Genomic DNA, 27,569 nt, shown 5'->3' with positions numbered 1-27,569 from the left:
CTCTGAGGAAGCAGTTGAATGATGAACTAAGCTCTCTTGTTATAGAACAAGCTCAAACATGATTTAGTAGGTGCTAACTTGTCAATATTTAAGCAGCATTTAGGCTCTTTTGACAGAATCTCCTAGCTGGAGTCTACATTGACTGAAATGCAGTTGTTCCAGCTGTTATTATGGCCACATTGCAATCACTCAGTGGATTGATACCCAACTTCTCCTTATCCTTATTACAGCCTTGCTCTCTGATCCCTCACTTCAATTTAAAATGAGAATTCCTTGCAGTTTTGCTTCTGTGAAGTTGCATTTATGAAGAGGTACAGAAACCCCAGATCTCCCCTTATTCATGGTGAAATTTTTAAACTCTCCCCCTATTCACAGTGAGATGCTTACAATCTGCGCAAGATCAAAAACGCAAACGTTTTAAGAAACTAGTTTTATTTAAGCAGAGGCATCGCTTCATTTCTTTTTTTCTTTGGCTGAGCTCCTGTTTTCACTAACATCGTGAGGAGAATCCTGTTGAGCCAGCCATTCCTTCTCCAATTGTTTCAGCACTTCCTTGCTGAGGAGCCCTTGCTGTATTAATCTTTCAGCCAGAGGACCCTTCATCGGGCCCCGGGTGCCAAGCTGCATGTGCGCAGGCTGTAAGCTCCTGGCTTTAGGTCCTTTTGCTCTGCGGGGCCCGTGGGCCATCCCTTTGTTCGTGGAAATCTCTGTCACCTCTGCATGCGGGAGCCTATCGTCAGTCCTAAGGCTCTCGGCGGGAATACCCATTGCCTCCGAAGTGACTTGGGAAGCCTTAATCAGTCTGGTAATATTCAACACTCCAATTTGTATGATGTCATCCAGTTTCTTCTGAATCGCCCTCACGTGACCAGCATCTGGGAACATGTCCATAAACCGGTAACTGTATTTAAAACAAAAAAACAAAAAACAGTCAATTTGTGAATGGGAATTCTTGGAAAAGCAAATCAATTCTCTATGGGTCTACAAATCCTTTATTTGAGGGCCTTGTTTGACAGAATTTAGTACTGACTCTTATTCACCAATCTCCCAAGGAGACAAAAATGTGAGGCAAATCATGGGTCCGTCCGTAGCTCATTAATGCAAACCACGGCATTTTTCCTCTCAAAGGTTTACAACAAGAGGGTTGTGACGTTCAATATTTTGTTTGACAATTACATCAAAAAGCTTGATGATTTAAATATTGTATGGGTGGTCCTCACTTAACAACTGACTCATCCAGTGACCGTTTGCAATTACAACGGTGAAGGAAAAGTAATTTTATGACAAGTCCTTGTATTTGCAACCTTCACAGGTCTGTAAAGCAGAGGAAAGCTGAAGTATGACCAGAACCAGTCAGTTTCACTTATTGACTATTTTGCTTAATGACCCGCTCCCAAGTGTGGTTGCTATTGTATAGACCAGGGCTTTTCAACCTTTTCACCAATTGTACCACTTTTAAGATATGGCAACATCCGAGTAACACCAGTCACCTAGCAAGGCGTCAAAAACTTGAGGACCAAAAAAAAAAAAAAAAAGAAAAAGAAAAGAAAAGAAAAGTGATGAAGTACAGGTAGTCCTCGACTTAAAACAGTTTGCTTAGTCGCTGTTTGAAGTTACAATGGCACTGAAAAAAGTGCTCCCCAAGCCACAGCTGAGCAAGTCACCTGCCTGCCCGTCCAAGGTTTTCATTGTTGTGACATTTGTTGAGGACTGGCAGTGGGGGTGGGGTGGGGTGTTTGGTTTTTAGGTTGCAGCAGGTTTTGGTCACTACACATGATCCTGGGACACTGTGACCGTCATAAATATGAATCAGTTGCCAAGCATCTGAATGTAAATCACAAGAACATGGAGATGCTGCAACATTCCAGCTGATTGGCGCTTCTTCTGGGCTCAGAAGCGCCAGGATCACCGCCGAGCTCCAGCTAGAGCCTGGCACTGATCCTGGCGCTTCCGCTGAGCCCTGACAGCCCTGCAGCTCCAGCCATCTCACTCAGGCTTGTGCGGTGCTACCACCGGTTCAGCTCATTCCCCTCCCTCGCTACCTCTTTTCTAGGAAGGTCACGTACCACTCACCAGGTGCCAATGTACCACAGGTGGTACCTGTACCACTGTTTGAAAAGCCCTGGTATAGACTAGTATAGGGGTTGGCAACCCGAAAAAGGAAAAGAGCCACTGGGAACTGGTTCTATCACACATAAATAAAAGTGGGAGCCGCGTGCGTGCGTCCATGCACGCGCATGCGCAAAAAAACATTTTGCGCATGCGCAAAACGGGTTTTTCTTGCGCATGCGCACACGCGCGGTTGCCTTTTTTTTTAAATGTGTGATGGAACCGGTTCCCGGTTGCGCGACGGCCCGTCTGCAAAGCTGCCGCTTTCGGCAGCCTGCAAATGTGCCGCGGCAGCTTTCGCAAGAAGCGGCGCCGCTACCCATTCCGAGAGGTGCGCGTGCACCTCTCCGAACGACCGTAGGTGCGCGCGCACCTCCCCAAACGTCAGCAGGTCTCCGTACCTCCGCGCGAACGGGCAGCGGCCCCGCTTCTTGGGAAAGCTGCTGCGGCCCGTCTGCAAAGCTGCTGAAAGCGGCAGCTTTGCAGACGGGCCACGGCAGCTTTCCCAAGAAGCGGGGCCGCTACCCATTCCGAGAGGTGCGCGCGCACCTCCCCAAACCTCCCGAAACGTTGGCAGGTCTCCGGACGGCGGCTTGGGAGAGGTGTGCGCGCACTCTCCAAACCGCCGCCATCCCGTTTGCACAGCTGCCGTGTTCGTCAATGTTTGACAAATGCGGCAGGTCTCCGGACGGGACGGTGGCGGCTTGGAGAGGTGCGCGCGCACCTCCGCCCTTCAGAAAGGTGCGCGCGCACCTCTCGGAACGGGCGGTGCCACTCTCCATTTGTAGAGGTGCGCACGCACCACTGCCCGTTCGAAGAGGTGCGTGCGCACCGGGCGGCTGGGAGCTGCAGGAGACGGCTCAAAGAGCCGCATGCGGCTCCGGAGCCGCGGGTTGCCGACCCGTGGACTAGTATAAAAGATGAGGTAAATCTGGGCAAAAGCGCCTATTTTGTTCAAGAATGAGGGTCTTGGAGAACAAGAACTGGAGAGAGAGAGATGTCACAGACATTTTGGCAATGATGGATGTTCACACAAACAGTTCGCCGCAGCACTGTAAAAGTAAACATTATCACAGGAAAAATGTATCATTAGGGCACATTGTCCCAACAAAGGACAATTTCTTAAGCTGGCCCCTTAAGAAGAAGATAGGGAAGAACTACTATTCCCTCCCAATACCTCAGCCAGAGATAGAGATCAAGAACATCATGAACAGCTTCAAGATGGACAAGGTCCTTGATGTTCTTGGGTGGGACCAGGGGCCAGTTAATATGCCGGCAGAGCCAATCAAACATCACAGGTTCATTCCTACTGAACTGTCGTGCAAACTGGAACACAAAAAAAGAGACGGTTAGGCAAACAATATTTCCACAACGGTAACGCCCTCATATTGCCAAACAGTCTTTGCAATAGCCATGCTCAAGCAGGAAAGCAATTCCTGTAGTTTGTAATATTAACTTTTTACCAAGTTTAGCAATTAAGTTCAAATAAGAGGCAAAGCATTTTATGGTTTTTCAAAGCATCAGCAAAATACTAATTTTCTCTTAGCACTTTAGACACTGGAAGAAAAAGTGAATGTTCCAATGCTTCTATAACAGGGAACAAATCTCTGCCTTGCTTTTCTAGACAGCTTCTGACAATATGTTGTGCTTCAGGGAACAGAAACTTTGCTCAAAATGTCAGCTGAGAGATCAAATCAGATATCTAATCTGCTAATCCTCATTAGCAGTGTTGTAGATGGTCTTTCAGTTATTATAGTGTCTAGGATTGTCTTAGCCAACATTCAATTTCTGAGAAACTAAACTGGGTCATATGACCATCCAGTAATGTCTTTCGCCAATGGTGCAAAAACAGCATTTGATCTCACGCACATATTATGCGAATATGTGAATCAGCAAATGATGCTGGGTTGCATTCTATTCTTATTCAAATCTATAAACATAAAATCAGAGACAGTGCAAGCTGTTCATTACTCAATTTCTATGGTTCAAATGAAATCTGCAAAAGTTGTCCCTGACCAAAGAAATTTTGCAGTTGCTGCTCAGGAAATTGAAGCGGGGAAAAAAAAAACATTTTGGAAAGATTTATTTAAGCTGGTAAATAACATTAGGAAGTTGTTGATCCACTACAACAAAACACACACATACCTATAATAGAAGCACATCTACTGTTTGGGCATACTGGGAGCTTAGAAAGACTCCTCCAGGAAATATGCTAAAAAACTAAAAATATTACAAAAAGATGCAAGTCAAGCTATTCTCCAAAGCACCTGAAAGCAGGACAAGAAGCAACGGATGAAAACTAGTCAAGGAGAGAAGCAACCTGGAACTAAGGAGAAACTTCCTGACAGTTAGAACAATTAACCAGTGGAAAGGCTTGCCTACAGAGGTGGTGAATGCTCCAACACTGGAGGTTTTTAAGAAGAGACTGGACAGCCATTTGCCTGAAATAGTATAGGGTTTCCTGCCTGAGCAGGGGGTTGGACTAGATGACCTCCAAGGTCCCTTCCAACTTTATATTATTGTTATTGTTGTTGTTGTTATTATTATTATTATTATTATTATTATTATTATTATTATTATTATTATTAAGTTACCTTTAAGAGTGAGGTGCAGACAAAAGGTTCCTTTTGATTAATGGGAGCTGTGCAAAACACGTATCTTGCTCTCAAATGGAGTGGAATGTGTTGAATCATTTTGGCTAAAAATTTGAAGTTATCAATATTGCAGACAAAGTAGAGTCCATCAACTTGAGAGAGGCTCACAAAAATATCCTATTAAAAAAAAACCATTTAATTAAACAAAATCCCAGCTCTGTTAAAAGCTTTCAAACATTCACAGACCGGTAAATTTGAACCTCTCTCTTTCTTTTCCATCTCCTTCACAAAATTATCAGCAACCCAGTTCTCTTGGTCAGTGTCTTATGATCTGACCCTTCCTGTACACCCTTTAGGGTTCTCTTTCCTCCACAAGTTTTTCCTGTAGAAAGATGTATTTTATGGTGGATGAAAAGGTGAGATCTTTAGAATGTATGTAATTCCAGAGCCAGAATGCAAAGATTCCATATAGTTAGCTACTGCGGGCAGGCTAAACTTAACTTAGATTTATTGCTCATGAGAAGGAATGAACAGTCTGTTGACAAGTGACAAGGAAAGCAGCATAGGACACTGATGTACGTGGAGAAGCAAAGTGACTATTTTATTGCCCTGACCTTTATAGATCAGGTCAATAAACAACCAACCAATCCACCCATTCCCAAACTCATCTCCCCAAAACAGAAAGCAACATTGTGAGACCACAAGTAAAACTACGGTAAAAAAATCTAATAATTATCACATTTCCTACTGATGGTTAACAAGCTCAAATAAAATGAATTCAGGGGGCCTGGAAATCCAACCAGGCATTTTCCTCATGAGAGCAATATGGCAAAACGTGGGTTAATGTATCAGGAATTGCCTCCCTACAGGGGCAACCCCGGGTTCAAATGGAAACCCCCCACAATTTCCCACAGGAAGGCATTACATCTTGCCAGCGTTAGGGGTTTCTTAATGTGGAAAGCCCTGTTTGGCTTAAGATATCTAGCCAGCCTGGAAAGAAAGGTGAATGAAAGTCCAACAGATGCAATGAAGACCCAATTGGTGACCCAGCTCTAGATGAAAGAAAACCATCACTTAAAATGAAAGGAGTTAAGCCTCTGGGGAAAAATGTAACTTTGACCACAGTAAGAGAAGATTCCTGTCCAAATTTGGGGGTGGGGTGGGAGGGTGTTACTGTCTTCAAGTCAGTGTTGACTGCTGGCAACTGCCTGGAACCAGTCCCTGCAGTTTCCCTGGCAACTTTTTTAGAAGTGGTTTGCCATTGTCCGCTTCCTAGGGATGAGAGAAACTGATCAGTCCAAAGTCACCCAACCATCTTAAGGTAAAGGTTTCCACGCACATGCGTGCTAGTCGTTTCCGACTCTAGGGGCCGGTGCTCATCTCCGTTTCAAAGCCGAAGAGCCAGCGTTTGTCCGAGGACGTCTCCGTGGTCATGTGGCCAGCATGACTAGACGCCAAAGGCGCACGGAACGCTGTTACCTTCCCACCGTAGTGGTCCCTATTTTTCTACTTGCATTTTTACGTGCTTTCGAACTGCTAGGTTGGCAGAAGCTGGGACACTTAACAGGCGCTCACTCTGCTATGCGGCATCTTAGGTAGGACTAAAACTCAGGGTTTCTCAGTTTCTAATCTGGTGCCTTAACCACTGCACCAAACTGGCTCTCGTGTCAAATAAAGGTTTCAGTTTTGATATGTGCCTGTTTATGAATGCATGTAAGAATTTATATTTTTATTCTGCAAACTTATGTGCCTCACTATCTGGATCAGCGGTAGGCAACCTCGGCTCTTTGATGACTCATGGACTTCAACTCCCAGAATTCCTGAGTCAGCTGACTCAGGAATTCTGGGAGTTGAAGTCCATGAGTCATCAAAGAGCCGAGGTTGCCTACCCCTGATCTAGATGCTTAACAAAGGCATACAAACAAAAATATACATACAAGCTGCACTTCTTACTAGCACTGATGATGTTACCTAGTTTGGGTAATGAAACATCTGCAGGAAAAGAAGCAAGCTCAGAGAGCACCAAGGACCCCTCATTTCAACCCTGAGCTACACATATTCTCCTTTATTGGTAATATACATACCGTATGTAAAGATAGGGGGGGGGGAAACCTCCAATAAAAGACCAGGTACAAATACTCCTTAGTCAAGGCAGAGCAAAAACATTCAGGTTGGGCTCTATTAACATCCTGGCCCTGAAGGAGCACCTGAGTTTTTAAGATCTTCTGAAAGGCCAACAAGGTATGAATGAAAAAGACACATACAAATCACACCCTTAGCCTTTATGGCTTCTGCTTTTTTGGCAATGAAATCTTGGTGCACTTTACTCTGGATTTGGAAACGATGATTTTCCTGCTTTTATTAGAGATGTTTTTGTACATCTCTGTAAATCTGTGGTTTTTTAAACTGGTTATTATACTGTTATGGAAATAAAAAATTCCCAGCTGCCAAAAATAGAGTTCAATTGGGCCAGAGAGCTGCAATCTGAACACACATACCATGTATCTTCCAAACTCACCTCTGGAATATAATCCAGAAGAAGAAGAAAAATGTTGTTCTATATAAAAATAAATTCAGGGCAGACACAGCCTATCAAAATGTTATTGCATATAATTTTTAAAAAGGCAAGAAAAATGATTTAGGAGACTTCAGGAGACCATATGCATAGGCTGGTAGGATTGTGTATGGCCTAAGGAGGGACCATTCCTGACATACATCCACAGATAATCTGTGCTGCTGGCTTTCAGTTGTGTAACACAGTCCCATGAATGAATAATGAGTTACACAAAAGGAAGGAACACTCTCCAGCAACACTTTCCCTGCTGCAGCTTTCAAGACTCCAAAAAGCTCTTACAACTTTAAGCTTTGCTCTCAAGTTGCCCAAACTAACATAAATATGGTACCCTTTTTGTGAAGATTGCATGGATTTAAAATTACATGAGCCTAAAACGCCCAGCACATCCTAGCTTATCTAAAGCAGCATTCAAACAGCTGCCTGCTGTAAAGGTAAAGCTAAGAGGCTTTTCCATTCTTACAATGAGATTTGACAGAGTGGCTCCAGGAAGGTGATACGCAAACATCTCGATCTGCTCAGCTGTGGGGTGCAAGCCAGCAGCCTGGAGAGGGGGAAAGAAAAAAAGAAAGAAAGAAAGAAAGAAATAAAGATAGAAAGAAAGAAAGAAAGAGTCATTTTTCCACAATTTAAAGCTTTTAGTATTTGTTGCATTAAAATGGCAACTACTGCGCCCACCCGTGCGCGCGCGCACACACACACACACACATACAAAACAAGCAGAGCTTCCATCATTTCATTCCATACCAAATTTCATATTCCATTCTCTATTCTCTCTCCTCTTCTTCTCTTCTCTTCCTCTATTCTATTCTATTCTATTCTATTCTATTCTATTCTATTCTATTCTATTCTATTCTATTCTATTCTATTCTATTCTATTCTATTCTATTCTATTCTATTCTATTCTATTCTATTATGTGGAACTCCGGATTGCCCCCGACCTTCGCTCGTTTCGCCGGGACCTAAAAACTTGGCTATTTGACTTAGCCGGCCTGGACTGAGGGCTTTTAAGGTTTTAAATTTAAAATTTTAAACTGTTTTGGGGCTATTAATTTAATTTTATTTTAATTTGTACATTGCACTGTTTTAATTTGCCCTGTAAACCGCCCTGAGTCCTTTGGGAAAAGGGCGGTATATAAATCGAAACAAACAAACAAACAAATAAATATCAGTCTGGCTGCCATCTTGCCTTTTTTGGCCAAATCCCATGCCACACCTGCAGGGATTGGCAAGGATTACAAATTACGTGGCTACTTTAAAGATCTGAAGGAGACCTCTGCTGCCTGCTCCTGTCTGCTTGGGACGCAGCTTTCAAATGCTCTTCACACCTCTGTATAAAAAGCAGCCATAATTTCCACAAGCAGAAATGTCCTCCCTTCCAACGTCTTCTGCTGATGGAAGCTTCCCCACTTCCTCTGCAAGTTTTGCATTCCAGTTCACATCATTTTGTCTCAACAAGTTGCCTTGAGCAGGGGTCTTCAAACTTGGCAACGTTAAGACTTGTGGACTTCAACTCCCAGAATTCCTCAGCCAGCCAGGACTTTAAAAAACTACTTACAACCCTTCCTTGAAGTTACAACTGCTGCCCCACACCCCACCCCACCCTCGACTGCATTTCAGGTACTTGGCAACTGGCCTGCATTTATGACCAGTTGCAATGTCCCAGTCGGTGATTGTGATTTGTGACACTTTTTGTAGTTTCTAGCAAACCCCCCCCAAACACACCCATTTGGATTTGCTTAACCATCACATGATTTGCTTAATAACACAATTCGCTTTATGACTATAGTGACTTACTTTGTGACTATCAGAAAACAGTAGTAAAATCAAGTCCCATCATATGGTGCCTTAACTTACAACTGTGACAAGGCTGAAATTCCAGTTTTCATTGCAGTCATAAGTGGAGGACTACCTGTAAAAAATTCCAAGGTGCAACTCTGGCACTGTCTGTTAACAGTGTCAACAGAAAAGCCCAAGGCCAAAGGTCAGAGTAGACAATTCTAGGTTAGATGGATAAATACCGTGTTTCCCTGAAAAATTTTTTTTTCTCCAAATGAGGCACTAGGTCTTAATTTTGGAGAAGGCCTTACCTTAGGACCACTGCAGCCAGGCCTCCCATAGCACTGACACCTGTTGCGCCGCTGCTTGACCTCTGCAGCCGCTTGCTGCCACCTGCAGCTAGACACCATGTGGCGTATTACACTGTTGCTGCTGCTTGCACAGCGCTTTGGGCTACTTCTGTTGCTCATGTGATTTGGGTCGCGGCTCATCGCGCGAACAGCAGAAGCAGCCCAAATCACATGAGCAACAGAAGCGGCCTAAATCGCCCGAGCAACAGAAGCGGCCCCAATCGCGTGAGCAACAGAAGCGGCCCCAATCGCGTGAGCAACAGAAGCGGCCCCAATCGCATGAGCAACAGAAGCGGCTCCAATCGCACGAGCAACAGAAGCGGCCCCAATCGCCCGAGCAACAGAAGCGGCCCCAATCGCGCGAGCAACAGAAGCGGCCCCAATCGCGTGAGCAACAGAAGCGGCCCCAATCGCGTGAGCAACAGAAGCGGCCCCAATCGCCCGAGCAACAGAAGCGGCCCCAATCGTCCAAGCAACAGAAGAGGCCCAATTGCATGAGCAACAGAAGCGGCCCCAATCATGCGAGCAACAGAAGCGGCCCCAATCGCCTGAGCAACAGAAGAGGCCCAATTGCATGAGCAACAGAAGCGGCCCCAATTGTCCGAGCAACAGAAGAGGCCCAATTGCATGAGCAACAGAAGCGGCCCCAATCACGCGAGCAACAGAAGCGGCCCCAATCGCACGAGCAACAGAAGCGGCCCCAATCGCACGAGCAACAGAAGCGGCCCCAATCGCCCGAGCAACAAAAGCGGCCCCAATCGCCCGAGCAACAGAAGCGGCCCCAATCGCCTGAGCAACAGAAGCGGCCCCAATCGCGCGAGTAACAGAAGAGGCCCCAATCGTGCGAACAACAGAAGAGCCCCAATCATCCGAGCAACAGAAGCGGCCCCAATCACGCGAGCAACAGAAGCGGCCCCAATCGCACGAGCAACAGAAGCGGCCCCAATCGCACGAGCAACAGAAGCAGCCCCAATCGTACGAGAAACAGAAGCGGCCCCAATCGCCCGAGCAACAGAAGCGGCCCCAATCGCCCGAGCAACAGAAGCGGCCCCAATTGCCCGAGCAACAGAAGCGGCCCCAATCGCCCGAGCAACAGAAGCGGCCCCAATCGCCCGAGCAACAGAAGCGGCCCCAATCGCCCGAGCAACAGAAGCGGCCCCAATCGCCCGAGCAACAGAAGCGGCCCCAATCGCCCGAGCAACAGAAGCGGCCCCAATCGCGTGAGCAACAGAAGCGGCCCCAATCGCGTGAGCAACAGAAGCGGCCCCAATCGCACGAGCAACAGAAGCGGCTCCAATCGCATGAGCAACAGAAGCGGCCCCAATCGCCCGAGCAACAGAAGCGGCCCCAATCGCGCGAGCAACAGGAGCGGCCCCAATCGCGTGAGCAACAGAAGCGGCCCCAATTGCGTGAGCAACAGAAGCGGCCCCAATCGCACGAGCAACAGAAGCGGCCCCAATCGTCCAAGCAACAGAAGAGGCCCAATTGCATGAGCAACAGAAGCGGCCCCAATCACGCGAGCAACAGAAGCGGCCCCAATCGCCCGAGCAACAGAAGCAGCCCCAATCGTCCGAGCAACAGAAGCGGCCCCAATCGCACGAGCAACAAAAGCGGCCCCAATCGCCCGAGCAACAGAAGCGGCCCCAATCGCCTGAGTAACAGAAGAGGCCCAATTGCATGAGCAACAGAAGCGGCCCCAATCGTCCGAGCAACAGAAGAGGCCCAATTGCATGAGCAACAGAAGCGGCCCCAATCACGCGAGCAACAGAAGCGGCCCCAATCGCACGAGCAACAGAAGCGGCCCCAATCGCACGAGCAACAGAAGCGGCTCCAATCGCACGAGCAACAGAAGCGGCCCCAATCGCCCGAGCAACAAAAGCGGCCCCAATCGCCCGAGCAACAGAAGCGGCCCCAATCGCCTGAGCAACAGAAGTGGCCCCAATCGCGCGAGTAACAGAAGAGGCCCCAATCGTGCGAACAACAGAAGAGCCCCAATCATCCGAGCAACAGAAGCGGCCCCAATCACGCGAGCAACAGAAGCGGCCCCAATCGCACGAGCAACAGAAGCGGCCCCAATCGCACGAGCAACAGAAGCAGCCCCAATCATACGAGAAACAGAAGCGGCCCCAATCGCCCGAGCAACAGAAGCGGCCCCAATCACCTGAGCAACAGAAGCGGCCCCAATCGCCCGAGCAACAGAAGCGGCCCCAATCGCCCGAGCAACAGAAGCGGCCCCAATCGCCCGAGCAACAGAAGAGGCCCCAATCGTGCGAACAACAGAAGAGCCCCAATTGCATGAGCAACAGAAGCGGCCCCAATCGTGCGAGCAACAGAAGTGGCCCCAATCACGCGAGCAACAGAAGCAGCTCAAATTGCCCAAGGAACAGAAGCAGCTCAAATCGCCCAAGGAACAGAAGCGGCCCAAATCACGCAAGCAACAGAAGTGGCCCAAAGTGGCATCCTGCCGGAAGGAGCAGCAATGACACAATATGTCACATGGCATCTGACCGCTGGTGGTGGCAAGCAATGCAGAAGTCAAGCAGTGGCGCAACAGGTGTCAGGGTGTGGGAGTAGTGGTCCTACCGGTAAGGTAAGAGGGTGCAGGGCGTGTGGGGCAGCTTCACCCCCCCAACCTAGCTTGATTTTAGGGGTATGCCTCACCCCAAAACTAGGGCTTAGTTTTGGAGCAGGGCTTTTATTAGGCCCACCCCAAAAATGAAACTAGGGTTTACTATCTAACTCAGTCTAACTTTCGGGGAAACACGGTAGTAAGACCTGGTAGAACTTCCCTGCAATGAAAGGTTTGCACTGGCACATCTAGAGGGCAGCAGAAGGCTATGGAAGAAACTAATTCCTGGGCTTCTATGATTAACCCTTGTTGCGTTTCATATTCAGTTTATTCTGTTTGATTCAACTGTAAACTGAACAGATCAAGGTCAGACTGTTTTATTAACATACCTCTATAGAATCCACAGGCTCACTCAAAATCTTCTTTAGCAGAACGAGGTCATCTGCATGCATCGTAGTAACTTCCCCTTCTTTAAATGCAGAACTAAATCGGCCAGCTCGGCCTGAAATTTGCAGCGCCTGAGAAGTGGTGATTGTGTTAATTTCCTTTTCTCCTTTTTCATTGATCTGTGGCTTTATTAGGGAGTTGAAAATGATTCTTTTTATGCTCCTAGAACAAAAGTAATGAACACCGAAGTCACACAAATTAATCCATTTTGCATTACAAAGTGATTCTCAAAACGTGATCCTAGCTAAGCTAATTTAACTACCAACCAAAAATGTAAACTGGGAAAAGTTGCTAGTGGACTGTGAGGGAAGTAAGACAGCTCTGCCCAGAACAGAAGCCTCTACAGTGGCCAAGGAATTCTGGGAGTTGAAGTCCACAAGTCATAAAAGGGCCAAGTTTGAAGATCCCTGCTCCACAGGATCATCTGCAATATAGAGGACCCAAGAACCTTGCAATATCAATCTCATGACTCTTGGACTCCAAAATTGGTGAAGAGTAGCCTTACCACTACCACACTCTTTCTGGCACTATCAATCCCCTGGGTTCATTTTTTAATTTATCTAGTGTACTTACAAATTGAGACCCATCCCAATTGCGTCTGTAGCAACCATGATTTTACACGGATCATCCTGATCATTGAACTTCTTGGCCTGGGTAAGTTTTGTTCCTGAAACAATCAGAACAATAGATGATGTCCCAAATACAAAAAGGATCTGAATACTTACTTGTACTTAGATTTGTAATATTTATTATTTTAAAATGGCCTCCTGAAGCTAACGCGTTAATTAGCTAGTGGAAAAAATGCAGCATCCAAAACTGTAATACGACCAGCTATGCTTTGTGACTACAAAATGCATCCTAGGATTACACTTTCTGCATTCGCAGAGATAGTATCTCTCTGGAGTGGTGTCATACACATAAAATAATACATTTATGTAATGCATGTTTCTAATAACAAAATGTTTTCAAATTATTGAATTTATAATGGGTATTCATGCCAGTTCATACCACTACGGAAATATCTCTTAATTTTCTCAAATTAAGAAAAATATTTCAATATAAGAGAAATTGATGTTTGGCTGTGGAAGGGACTGCTGAGGAAAGAAAGTCACTTTTTAAATAACTTTTTAAACAGAGGAAATGTTGCCACATGCCAATATACAGTAGGAAAATGTTTATACTGACAGGAACCTGAACTAAATGCCCTCTGGGAATATTTTCTAATTCTATTATGATTTTGGAGTAGCATGAAATAAAAGATTTCTTAAGAGTGGTATATTCCTGGTGTTTCTCCCTTACATCTTGCAAGGAGTCATTCTGCTATCTATAGCAGGGGTAGGCAATCGTGGCTCTTTTATGACTCGTGGACTTCAACTCCCAGAATTCCTGAGCCATCATGGCTCAGCTTGGAAACCTCTCCCTTTCCCCTCAGCCTGGCTGGCTCAGGAATTCTGGGAGTTGAAGTCCACGAGTCATAAAAGAGCCAAGGATGTCTACCCCTGATCTATACAAATCTCCATGAGAGAAAATTATGCCGAACCCCTTCAGAAAATAGAATTCATCCACAGTAATAGAAAACTTTTTTTTAAAGAAGGAACTAAAATAAAAGGAATACACTGAGTTGCATATTATTATATTATATTATGTCAACTACCTATAAATAAATAAATAAAATCAATAGTGGGTGTAAACACTATAAAATTCCAAAGATAAATAAACAAAGAACACATCTAAAGTAATCTATCAGATATAGAAATATTGGAACAATTTAGTAATCAAGTGTCAACCCTAATAATTCTACTTTTCAATCGTCATTACAGCGAGACGTATTTCCCACATATAATTCACCCAAAATATTTAGAATATGTACCAGGTGGAAGACTTCCATATATAACTGCACATTCCAAGCCCCGGAGTTCAATTTGTCGACTCACTGAATAAATATCGTTCTTATTGAAACAAACAATGCAGTCTCCAGGGCGAAGGTTATCCAGAGATTCAAGAGCCCTATTCAGCACCTTGATGGGAGTCAGCCTCTTGTATCTTTTCACCTATAAACATAACAATACTATTTATAGCCATAAACTAGAATACAATAATACTGAACAAAAGACGCTGGTTACAGTCAAGGGTTTCTGAATGGGCGATAACCTTTGAGCCCCAAAGGCTCTTAGCTTGATCTTGATCACGGGCTGTAAAAACAATTGCTAAAAGTGAAGGACTCTAGCTAGGCTCCTCAACCTAAGCAGGCCATCTAGCAACACCTTTGCAACAACAATTGGAGCTATTTACATTAAAAGAGAACAAATATGGGAAACAAAACGGACTGAACAATTTGGTGGATGACTTTTCTTAGTGGCTGGATAGCACTTATTGAGACAGCACTTATTGGGGGAAAAATAACTTGTATATTCACTAGACATTGCTTTCTGCTTTAGTCATTAATAAAAACTGCTACTTTGAGAACAATATTTCCCTTTGTAGGTTTCACATCTAAGTGAATTTCAGAATTCAGATTTTTTTATATATTTTTTGGAGTGGGGTAACCTCAACATCAAATTACATTTCTAGAAGAGCGGACAACGTAGAGACCATAAAAGAGTCTAAAAGGCACGGTATAATTTGTATATAAATATCACTGAGCAATTTAGCTTCAAGGATATGAAACACTGGTGGAGGGGACTTTTAATAGATTTCATCTGTTTTACCTCTTACGGAAAAGCAACTGGAAGACGTCTGCACATTAGATTGGACAATATGAGGTTTCAGAGGTGTTGGAAAGATCCTGCGCTACTTTTTTGCAACCCTAAAACTGTATTCTGTCCATTACTCAAAGTCAGAAATATAGTTACCGTTATTTTGAGATGGCAATCACGTGAAAACCATAGCATAAGAACTACGGTACAATATATATTTTAGAAAAAGGGGAAAGAAAGACTGGAAAAGTCTTAAAATGAACTCCCAAACTCCAGGGGGTAGACACACACACACACACACACACACACACACACACACACACACACACACACACACACTTTCTTGCGGCTCCCCCCACTGGACCTCCTTTCTTATCCTGGACGCACAGAGAGCGAAACAGAGCACCTACCTCAACTTCTTCCCCTGTAGTATACATGAGTTCTGTCACTAAGTTTAAAGCAGCCTCTTCACCACAAACATGGATTTCTTTTGCACAAAGTCCTGAACAAAATAATGATGTGCAAACATTACAAAAAAAATTCTTTTTCATATTTTCATGCTTTGTTTATAGTGGTGTTTCTTAACCTCAGCAACTTTAAGACATGTGGACTGCCATTTTGAAATTCCCCCGCCAGCCATTTTGTGGTGATATGTAGTGCCAGGAGGAAGGCCTCTTCCCCAGGAGGGCAAAAAGGCAGCGGAGCTTGGAATGTCTGCTAGGTAGGAAGAGGGATAAGATGGCCCCTCCCCAGCAGTTCAGAGTTATGTCTATAGTTATGCAGATTGCTTTAGTCTGGCAAGAGTAGGCAAACAATAAGGAAACTACTTTGTAGGCAAGCAATAATAAAGAAACTACTCAGAAGTAACTCCATGTGTTGTTCTTGAGCAGGGATCTTCAAACTTGGCAAGTTTAAGACTTGTGGACTTCAACTCCCAGAATTCCTCAGCCAGCCCTGGCTGGCTGAGGAACTCTGGGAGTTGAAGTCCACAAGTCTTAAAAGTTGCCTAGTTTGAAGACCCTTTTCTTAGAACAAATATCTAAGATGATGATGATAACTTTATTGTCACTTTGAATGTACACCAATCGGCATACATCAAAATGAAATTTCGTTGCATACAGCTCTCAAAGGGTCCGATATATACTCCTTGTTCGGGGCACCCGAATGTGGCCTTTTTCCATGACTGAAAGTGTTGGCCAATGTACTCTGAAGAAATCTGGAGAGCATTAGACATGGGAAGATTGCTCTGAAAAACTATGCTGTAAATTAAATACAATATGGATCATGATCAAACCATTTGATAATAATAATCTCTCCAAAGACATACCCAAGAGTGCTCGTGTCCAGGCCCAGCCTCTAGAAGGGTCTCTAATCATCTGAATTTCATCAATTACAGCCACGTCATCTTAAAAAAAAACAGCATGCAATAAAAAGAGTCATTTATTTATCTATTCAGATTTTTAAAGTTTACTAACATTGATAAACTCACACTACAGAAGTAAGAGGCATTTCCGTAATGAAATATTTGAAATGGGCATTTGTTCATTTGAAAAACTATTTTGTGTTTTCTCTTCCAGACAATTTTATATACAAACATTACAAGCACTTCAAAACTAAATATTTTTTCAAAAAAACCCCATACATACAAGGTGTATTAACACTGCACATCTCAATAGTGCAAGCAACATGGGCAGCTGCCCTCCCTTCAGGATCAATACAGACTCGTTCTTCTCCAGTAACCAGGTCACATGGTACATTCTATAACATTAAAAAAAAAAGCAAAATAAACATTTCCCTCAAGAATATAACAATACAGTCCAACAAAGCACTTGAAAGCAATAACAAAACCACAGATAATCCTCTCTTAACAATGGTAATTAGGATTGAAATTTTCATCGCTATGTGATGCAGTTGTGGAGTGTGACATCAAATTACTGGTTTCCTTAGCGACAACACTGCTATCATTTTTTTGGTATAAATTTTATTAGTTTTTATAGGGTTAGGAATGAGGTGGGATCGGTATTTGGGTTAGGGTTTTTCCAAATAATATTCTCAATATTTAGCAAACAGCATAACGTTTGGGTTCATGTGTTTAACAAGAAATAATAGTTAATAGTTAATTATCATAAAGGTAAAGGTAAAAATTCCCCCGCACATGCGTGCTAGTCGTTTCCGACTCTGGGGGCTGGTGCTCATCTCCGTTTCAAAGCCGAAGAGCCAGCGCTTGTCCGAGGACGTCTCCGTGGTCATGTGGCCAGCATGACTAGACGCCAAAGGCGCACGGAACGCTGTTACCTTCCCACCGTAGTGGTCCCTATTTTTCTACTTGCATTTTTACGTGCTTTCGAACTGCTAGGTTGGCAGAAGCTGGGACGAGTAACAGGCGCTCACTCTGCTACGCGGCACTCAGGATTCGACCCGCCAAACTGCCGACCTTCTGATCGACAAGCTCAGCGTCCTAACCCACTGAGCCACCGCGTCCCTAATTATCATAAACAATATGTTAATTAATTGCTCAATAGTCTTCTTCTTACTAATATATATTCAAAGTTAAATATCACATTTCTTTCCCTAACTCATGTTTCTAGCCATTGATAGAAATTATCCCATGTTCTTTCTCTTTTATCTTTAAAGTCAATCTGTCCATTTCTGTACACTCTAAAATTTTCTTAATTAATACTTCTTCAGCTGGTAAATTTTCATTTCCCCAGTGTTGGGCAAATACAATTCTTGCTGCAGTTAGTACGTGTAGAATTAAATATATACAATCTTTCTCATAATTTGCTCCTATTATGCCTAGCAAAACAACACTGCTGTCATTAAGCAAGGGCCTCCTTGCAAGTCCCAGGAGGTTTGCTAACACCGGATGGGGAAGGTGTGTGGATGGCTGGTGAGGTATGAATGCAGTGAGGCCAAAGGGGGAGGGGAAGGTGACTTGCCAGAGTGACTTACAACCTTCCTTGCCTGCTTCTCCATTGACTTTGTTCTGGCAAGGCAGTAGGGAAAGTCACAAATGGCAATCACATAACATCCTAAGTGCGAACCAGTTGCCAAGTACCCAGACTGGGTTCATGTGACTGTATGGGTGCCAGGAGGGCTGCAATTTTGCGATCCATTTGCAAGTATATTCATTGTAACTGTAAATGGCTGCTGAAAGAGTTAACTGCGCTCTACCTGTGGTCCCATGATATAATGGATTCACATAATCTGCAGTGGAAGACTTCTAGTATTAGAATGCAGTGGAAGAATTCTCTTTTTCTCTGAAAACATGGTCCGGAAAGATTTGGATTCTTCCAGGACAGACTTCCGAGAGGATTAGTAAATTGTAGAAAAGAGTGAAAACCACTGACAATTGTCTCTTCCCCATTCCAGTGGTGAAAGCTTTCTAATGGCCAATGCAATTAGTTGAAATCCACTTTTGTTGTTGTTGTTGTTATCTTTAGCGGACTGCAAGTTAGGAATGCCCTTGAAAAATACTATAGCCTTAAAACACACCCACTGTCCCTAAAAACTCTTTTTATGTTTTTTCACTCCACCTTATAAGCTGTTTTTGGACTCCAGAGAAATACTGACAACACACTTTTTTTTTTAACCACCAACAATGTTCCATGTAAAATAGCATGATTGCAACAAAGGCAATATCAGATGGAAATTCAATGACATACTGACAGCATCATTACTCTTTTGGAAGATTTCGTGGGCCAAGAGCTTTAAAGGACCACAATACACTCCGGATTCTGCTTTTAAATATCTCTGGATTGCATGATAGGTTTTCCCGCTATTTGTAGGGCCAGCATGAAACACAATTTTTCTTTCAACAGCCCTGGCTTCCGGATACCTAGAACGCATAAATAGAAATGTAAAAATAAATCAAGTAATATGAATTGGTACTTAATCATCATTAAATGTGTAGCTCTGTAGCACTTGGAAGACGACTTTTAATAGCAAGTTTGATTAGTCACCCCTAGGTGTAACCGGGGGTGGGGTGGGGGTGGGGGGAGGGAATGGGGAAACAGAAATAAAGGAGAAAACAAGGATGTTCTCTTCCTCAATACCACTTTTGTGTCTTTCCTTACCTCTGGGATGGCCCTCCCCAGACCCTTTTGTTGTTGTTGTTGTTGTTGCCCTGGAGTATCCCAGAGTGGTACTGCCAAGATGCAGTACCAAAATGGTATCATTTGACAATGCCATTTTTCCCAGAGTGTTTACATTAGAAAGATTTAAGTTTTTGTAAGATTTAATAAATTTATGTTTCTGTTTTGAAACCGAAGGTTAAAATTCCATCTCAAGCATTTCTTTTTCGGGGATGACACACTACCATCGTGTCTTCTGAATTTCTTTCCTAAGCACATGCTCTGCCCTCAAAAAAAGGAGATTTTTACTCTACTGAAAGTTTCACATGACTTCTTAAATACCATATATACATATATAAATAAAGACACCTTTGGTTACAGGTAGTCCTCACAACCATTCATTTAGTGACTGGTCAAAGTTACAATGGCACTGGAAAAAGTGACTTATGACCCTTTTTCACACTTATGACCAATGCAGCATCCCCACAGTCCTGTGATCAGAATTCATGCATTTATGATGGCTGCACTATTCCAGGGTCAGTGATCACCTTTTCCCCACCTTCTTATGAGCAAGTCAATGGGCAAGCCAGATGCACTTACAGGAGTGGCCAAACTTATGGAAATCTTTTGGGAAAAGTGTATTTTTGGGATATGATGGCTAATAACACCACTTTTTTGGGGGGAGTAGTACCATAAAATTATATATCAATGGAAAGATAAGTTAACCAAGAATGTAATGCAACAAAGTTTGTTCAATTATCTGTATTCTATGAAAAGTTATGGCCAAATAAGCAGAAAAAGGAAGCACAACTTGCTTAGGTTGATATCAGGTAGCTTTCCTTCATCTGATTGTAGCCAATGAGCATGAGTGTTTAGAGAGCCAATCAGGTGTCATTTTGCTTTGGCAATAAGCCAATCAGATCACAGTAGGATTCAGTTATTGATGTCATGTATTAAAGCTGAGAGGAGGAAAATTTTCAGTGTTATGTGATCGCTATCAAATTGGTTGGAGTTTTCTTTCCTTTCATTTAGTGAGCTTGTAAAATGTAATAAAATTAAGATAATGGTGCAAAGAGTTGACTGGTTGTCCAGAAAGCAATGTAAAATAGTATTATTAAGCGAACAAGGCTACAGTTATAAAGAAATTAGAAGAAAAGTTGGTGGAAACTTAACCAAAGGTGGCATTTCTACTGTACATTTTTCCTAAAAGGTTTCCATAATTTTGGCCACTACTGTAACTACTGTCTTACTAATTTAACAACTGCAATGATTCACTTAACAGTTCTGGCAAGAAAGGTCATAAAATGGGGCAAAATTCATTTAACAACTGTCTTGCTTAGCAAAGAAATTTTAGGGTCATTTGTAGTCATAAGGATTACCTGTATTCTAAGTACTTTATTTTTAGTACATTTTAGGAAAAAAATGATATTTGTGATTGTAAGCTATTATTTAGAATCTGAACTTGGTTAAATTTCATTATTGCCACTGGTTATGTTTTTCTGTTGTTTGATCTATTCAAAATATTTTAAGTGAAAAATATCTTCTATCAAAATTTATCAAATAAACTGGGTGCAAAAATGGTAAACAAATTATGTAGTCTTATTTATGAGAATTTGTTTTAACAATACAGGAAGCTGAACTAAAGCATTTCTGCACCAAAACTAAGCTCAAGTACTATTGCAAAAGAAACTATCCAGAAGGCAGTTTTACTTGTCCAAATTTCCAAGTCCCAAAATTTTAACTGAAGCTAAGATAGCCAAACATATACTGTATATATGCAATAATTTCAAATAAGACTCTGAACAGAGTATGCATCAGGTATAAATTAATTTGCATTTTGCACCAAGTGACTGTGTTGATGAACAATGACAGGTCATACACAATATACTAAGCCACAAGTCAATTATGTCTGGTTAAGTGCAACATGTAAATCCAGACATGGACTAAAATCCTATACTCATTAATTTCAAGTACACCGAATTTAACTGAACAGAAGTTACTCCAAAATGAGCTATATCCAGCACTAGAGAAGTCATATTATTGAAATTTCAAAATAAATAATTGTTTAATACAAAGTTACATAATCTCAAGTCCAATATCCAACATTTCAAATAGGTAAAAATCAGCTTATAATTCCAGTAACATAACACATTCCTATTAACTAGAAGTAATCTGATATGTTTCAATACAAATATAAATGATAACGATTACAGAGTAGCTATAGGTGATTTAAAAATCTAACCAGTTTGGAGGCAATCTTAAATCACTGATTTTACGCAGATCATCCATACACTCCAGCATAGGAAAGATCTGCTTAGCGTGTTGCAAGAAAAATGGAAACAAATCATCAACGTGACCTGAGGGATAAAAGAAGAGGAAAAACATGCAGTTAAGAAATCACAAGTACACCACATTCGAATGACCTTTTTAGTTTACTGGTAGTTTGCTACACAATTTCTGCCTGTATACAATTTTTCACACCTCTGAAAATTAACTGGAGAGTATCTCCAAATGACTATCAAAAATATGACTATTCCAAATTAAACATAACAAAACAAACAAGAGAAGATAAACATTAGGGTTTAAGGAAGTTTAATCAGCCTTCTCTGGCATTTAGTTTTTCTTCTACTCTATAATTTCTGCTACACAATTGTATTAATCACTGACCAACGATAATAAATTTGTTTCATTCATTCATGAACGGCTGTGTATCTTAATAATATTTACTATTCAATTATATAAATAAGAGACCTTTTTAAAAAAGAGGATGCTTACGAAATGTTTTGATCTCCCAACATCAGTCATATTCGACCTGGGGCCTCTAAGTCAGGGCTTTTCAACCAGTGGTACGGGTACCAACTGTGGTACATTGGCACCTGGCAGGTGGTACGCGACCATCCTAGAAAAGTGGTAGCGGGGGAGGGGAATGAGCTGAACCAGTGGCAGCAATGCACAAGCCTGAGCAAGAGATGGCTGGAGCTGCAGGGCTGTCAGGGCTCAGTGGAAGTGCCAGGATTAGCACCAGGCTCCAGCTGGAGCTCGGTGCTGATCCTGGTGCTTCTGTTGAGCCCTGAAGAAGCACCAATCAGCTGGAAAGCAGCACTGATCCTGGCGCTTCTTTTGAGCCCAGAAGAAGCGCTGATCAGCTGGAATGTTGCGGCATCTCCAGGGTCTTGTGATTTACATTCAGATGCTTGGCAACTGATTCATATTTATGACGGTCAGTGTCCCTGGTCATGTGAAGTGACCAAAACCTGCGGCAACCACCCAGCAGATGGGAATAAAAACCAAACACCCACCCCACCCCACCCCTGCTGCCAATCCTCAACAGAAATGCTCACAACAATGAAAACCTCGGACAGGAGGAAGAGCGCCGCCGGGCAGGCATCTTGATTGGCTGTGGCTTCGGGGGCACTTGTTTCAGTGCCATTGTAACTTCAAACAACCACTAAGCAAACTGTTGTAAGTCGAGGACTCCCTGTACTTCATCACTTTTTTCCTTTTTTTGTCATCCAGTTTTTGACACCTTGCTAGGCGACTGGTGGTACTTGGAAATTGCCATATCCTAAAAGTGGTACAATGGGTGAAAAGGTTGAAAAGCCCTGCTCTAAGTGACCTGATGAATTTGCCCATTATGAAGGGGAAACGTCCTGAGACCATAAAATATATCTGAAGAGCATCAAGTTGCAGAAGGTTCTATGACCCACTTACCTGCACCACAGCATATATCATTGAGAATAATGTGCAGATCAGGATTCAGAAAACTAGACTCTATAATGTACTTCCTAAAACTTACAAATACTTGATGAAAAAGACGAGCTGTAAGGAAAAAAAACAAACAAACCTATGTTCGGTACTGCATGTAACATACGAAATCTCTAAAATCTGAATCCAATCTTAGTAAGAATATTTAAAACACACGTCAATAAAACTTAATAACTGCGTAATTGTTTTTAACAGGATTTTGTTACTAACATTCTCTTCCAAGACATTTCAAATCATATTAAAAACCCGACAACCTAAACCTACTATTTGTATTATATAGCAATATTCAACTATATTGTAATGCTGGTCACAAAAGACCAGCTTTAGAAGAAAGATCTGCTTAGAAGGGTAACATGTAGCTTCCATGAAACCAATTTGTAAAGAAGAGACACAAACTAGCCCCATTCCAGTGATACAAATTACTTTTTGTTCTCAAAAAGGAAGGAATAACAAGAGTAGGTCCCAGTCGAAGGAAACAATGTTTGCCCCAGCTTAGAATTTAATACCCAAAACGAGATCAAATCTAAACATGTAGTTTTCTAACAACTGAAAGAAATATTTATTTATTTATTTTTGGGACTTATATGCCGCCCTATCTCCCGAAGGACTCAGGGCGGCTAACAACAATAATAAAAATGTTAAAAAAGATTAAAGATTCGATAACATTTATCTCCAAGAGTTACATACCATCTAGTCCATTTTCTGCTGCCAGCTTCTGAACTTCTCTCCTCTTGCAAAATTTATTTAATGTCTTCAATACTTCATCTAGAAGTCAAAATATAGTTTGTGTCACGCTTACTGAATCAAGAAACAATACATGGAAAGCCTTTTCCTCAATAATTCTGAAGTATGAGAAAGCTTTGGAAGGAAGCAGCCGTCGCACGAACACTGCCTCAGTTCTAGGTGAATTCATTCCTGAAATAAATTTGTCATTTCTGCTGCCTCCTCTTCCAAGAAACTACAGACAGACTCTAGCAAGTAACTTTCTGTTCTTGGGCACCAAGGATAACGGGGTCGTCATTTAAAACTAAATACTAGGGAAACCAGTATCAATGTTTTTCTCTCTTGTTGCAAAAATACTACATTGCATTATATTGGTAGCACGCTGACCTATACTGAGAAATGGTAGGAATGACTAAACTCTTTCATGATTAAGCTATAATATGCAAATCCTCTCGTTACAAATCCACACTTGAGAGTTAGGAATCTTTCTTCAAACTTAATAAGAGATATGCAGCATTTTGGATCCGAAGCAGAAAAGGTGCTTGGAAAAGGCAAAGCCATGTACATCAAACCCATCAGCATCTTTTAAAGAAGCTTTGTCTTTTCTGGTCTCTCACAATAGCTTCATTTTCCCAGGAAAATAGGTATTTAAATTGAGCAAATGTTGAAAGCATGCCTTATAACCCACTCTATCACATTCTGTCTGAATAGCTTATAAAATAGAATAGAATAGAGCGGTGGTAGGGACCTTGGAGGTCTTCTAGTACAGACCCCTGCTCAAGCAGGAGACCCTATATAATTTCAGACAAGTGGCTGTCCAGTCTCTTAAAAACCTCCAGTGATGAAGCATCCGTAACTTCTGAAGGCAAGCTGTTCCACTAGTTAATTGTCCTCACTGTTAGGAAATTTCTCTTTAATTCCAGGTTGCTTCTCTCCTTGATTAGTTCCCATCCAATGTTTGTTTGTCTTATCTTCTGGTGCTTTGGAAAATAAATTAACCCCCTCCTCCTCGTGGCAGCCTCTCAAATACTGGAATACTACTACCATGTCCCCCCCCTCCCCCAGTCCTCCTTCTGTCTAGACTGGCCGTACCTAAATCCTGCAACCGTCCTTCACATGTTTTTCTCTCCAGGCCTTTAATCATCTTAGTTGCTCTTCCTTGCACTTCGCCCGCCCTCCCGCCCCCAAAGTCTCAACATCTTTTTTGTAATGTGTTGACCAAAACTGGATGCAGTATTCCAGATGTGTTCTTATTAAGGTTTTTATAAAGCTGTCTGCAAGAACCTCTTTTCCTAGGATTGCACGGTTAGGAGATAAACTCAGAAAAAGATGCAAATTCTTTAAGGAGGCATCTCTGGCACACGACACGAGTGCCCATACTTGTTCTGAAACTCCCTTTTTACCCTTTGGATCCAAAGCACTACACGTCCTTCTTTAAGCATTAGGTAAAGGTAAAAGTTCCCCCGCACATGCGTGCTAGTCGTTTCCGACTCTAGGGGCCAGTGCTCATCTCCGTTTCAAAGCCGAAGAACCAGCGCTTGTCCGAGGACGTCTCCGTGGTCATGTGGCCGGCATGACTAGACGCCAAAGGCGCACGGAACGCTGTTACCTTCCCCACCGTAGTGGTCCCTATTTTTCTACTTGTATTTTTACGTGCTTTCGAACTGCTAGGTTGGCAGAAGCTGGGACGAGTAACAGGCGCTCACTCTGTTACGCGGCACTTGGGATTCGATCCGCCAAGCTGCGGACATTCTGATTGACAAGCTCGGCATCTTAACCCACTGAGCCACCGCATTTGTTCTACCATCAGCAAGATCTGACTGCTGGCCCAGTGATGGATTCTACTGCAAATCAGGGCTGTTTCCAGAAGAGGCAGAGGAGGAGAGGACCTGGAGCTTATGGAGCGAAGGAACTGGATGAGGCTGTCGGCAGGCCCAGAGGAAGAGAGAGAGGCTTTTGGAGGAGTTGGTGGCGGCGGCAGCAGCGTGCTCCAGGGGCGAAAAGTAGCAAGGCCTCTTTAAGGAAAGGGTGGAAGAGTCAGGATCAGAAAAAGGAAAGAAGGCGAGGTTGTCAGAATACAAGCTAACTTGAGGGCTAATCCACATGGAGCCCCATTTCCATCTGTCCTGTTTGCCATCGTTCACTCCCTAGAGACTAAAATGGACAATGTGAAATTTGAGCGGGCCCCGAACAAGGAGTATATATCGAAGGTGGTGTACCCTTTGAGAGCTGTATGCAACAAAATTCCATTTTGATGTATGCCGATTGGTGTACATACAAAGTGACAGTAAAGTTATCATCATCGTTACCTGAGCATTACCAAGCTCATGTTCAAGTTGTCCTCGCTTAGCGACCTGCTTTCAAGCACTGCTCAGGTAAGCCCTGGTGTTGTTGTTTTTTTCTCAGACGAGCTCTGCGGAGCAAGTTCATCAGGGAAGAGCCCCTGAAGCCCTTCCCCTGCCACCCGGCTGGCCCATCCCGTAGCCCGTCCTTTCCCAAGCAGGTCTCCAAGCAAGCCAGGATGAAAGACGGTTGACCCTGGGTCAGCATCAGCCCTCCCATGACCGGCGCGGCTCTTCCGGATTACCCGGTCACAACCTGCCCAGCAACCCCTTGGAGACGAGACGTGCCTTAGCCCAGGGGTAGGCAACCACGGCTCTTTTATGACTCGTGGACTTCAACTCCCAGAATTCCTGAGCCAGCAGCACACATTTTGTTATATATCATGTTTGTAGGGGGTCAATTTCCACGTTAGATTATTTATACAAAATTTCACTTTGAATTAGCTGGTGTTCCCCATTAAAAGGCTCCTCCATGAAACCCCCTAACTAAAAGATACTTCCGATTCCACCTTCAGGTATGTAAACAAATAATTGTGAATTCTGGTTTTCTAAACATTCCAGTGCTTTCGAGATGAATTCAGGATTAAATCCCACTGAATTCAACAAGGTGTATTTCTCAGTAGGCATGTAGAAAAATAGCAGCCATAGTGTGTTCTTGTCCAGCCGTATTATGGAAAGATTCCTTTACAAACAGATCAAAGCAATATATTGGTTGAGTTTGCCTAGGTCAGGGGTAGGCAACCTCGGCTCTTTTAGGACTCGTGGACTTCAACTCCCAGAATTCCTGAGCCAGCTTTGCTGGCTCAGGAATTCTGGGAGTTGAAGTCCACGAGTCCTAAAAGAGCCGAGGTTGCCTACCCCTGCCTTAGCCAAAGGCAAAGCGCGGGAAAACAGGCCTTCCTCCTCCTCCACCAGCACCACCGGCTTACTCTTATTCAGAGGGCTCGTCAGCTCGGCTCCCACATCGACCTCCGGGGCGAAGGTTTGCGGGGACACTTGCAGAGGCACGAACAAGGACGTGTCCGGGCTTTTGACGCCGGAGTCCTCGTCGCCATTGGAGGAAGCGAAGAAAGCGATTCGCGCACCGGCAGGGCGAGAGGGCGTCCGGCTCAGGCCACCGGCCCGGCTCCGGAGAGCCAGAGGGCATCCGCAGCGGAACTGGCCGGCGGGGAGCCGAGAAAGCAACCGCGCGCAACCGGTCACAGACATCGAAGCAGCCCTTCGGACGCCGCGTGCCAGGCCGCGCGCGCCTATTGCGTCACGGCTAAGCGACACAAGGATCCCAGGCTGTCTCTGGAAACGCCTGAATGGGAGAGGAGAAAACATAAGCTGTACCGGCAGAGCTTGATTTGAAAGAGGCTGTAAGCCTGAAGCACTTTCAAATTTATTTTGTTCATGTACTCACTTGACACGGATGCACAGGATTTGCCCCTTCAGCCACACTGTACAAAAATAGCTAGGAACAATATTCCCAGGTTTGCCCTAGCCGAGGGGAAATAAAGGCGCTTCAAGTCAAATGAATTGACCAATCAAATTCAAGATGAAAGCTC

The 27,569-nt window shown here is 43.5% G+C and overlaps 1 protein-coding gene across 1 annotated transcript; it reads right to left on the bottom strand.

Moving 5' to 3' along the window:
* Positions 1–415: 415 nt before the first annotated feature.
* On the bottom strand, positions 416–27,254 carry SUPV3L1 (Suv3 like RNA helicase). Its single transcript, XM_083364780.1, has 15 exons — positions 26,949–27,254; positions 23,642–23,719; positions 22,901–23,008; positions 21,432–21,546; positions 18,786–18,954; positions 16,763–16,874; positions 16,444–16,521; positions 15,527–15,618; positions 14,291–14,471; positions 12,994–13,087; positions 12,363–12,582; positions 7,739–7,819; positions 4,704–4,880; positions 3,287–3,435; positions 416–901 (listed from the first exon to the last, which is right to left on the bottom strand). Exons 1-15 carry the CDS (start codon positions 27,226–27,228, stop codon positions 454–456), a joined length of 2,382 nt encoding a protein of 793 aa, XP_083220906.1. The 5' UTR covers positions 27,229–27,254; the 3' UTR covers positions 416–453.
* Positions 27,255–27,569: the final 315 nt, after the last annotated feature.

The sequence above is a fragment of the Vipera ursinii genome (genome assembly GCF_947247035.1).
Source record: "Vipera ursinii genome assembly, chromosome: 5".
Lineage (NCBI taxonomy): Eukaryota > Metazoa > Chordata > Lepidosauria > Squamata > Viperidae > Vipera > Vipera ursinii.
This window is presented reverse-complemented; position numbering and strand designations above follow the sequence as displayed.

Bases quoted from the DNA above. Each gene is read 5' to 3' on its own strand.
- SUPV3L1 (XM_083364780.1), bottom strand. From the start codon at position 27,228: ATGTCTGTGACCGGTTGCGCGCGGTTGCTTTCTCGGCTCCCCGCCGGC. The intron at 21,547-22,900 runs GTAAGTGGGTCA...TTTATCCCTCAG, and splicing joins TGATATATGCTGTGGTGCAG to GTCACGTTGATGATTTGTTT. The intron at 18,955-21,431 runs GTTAGATTTTTA...TATGCGTTCTAG, and splicing joins TTAAGATTGCCTCCAAACTG to GTATCCGGAAGCCAGGGCTG.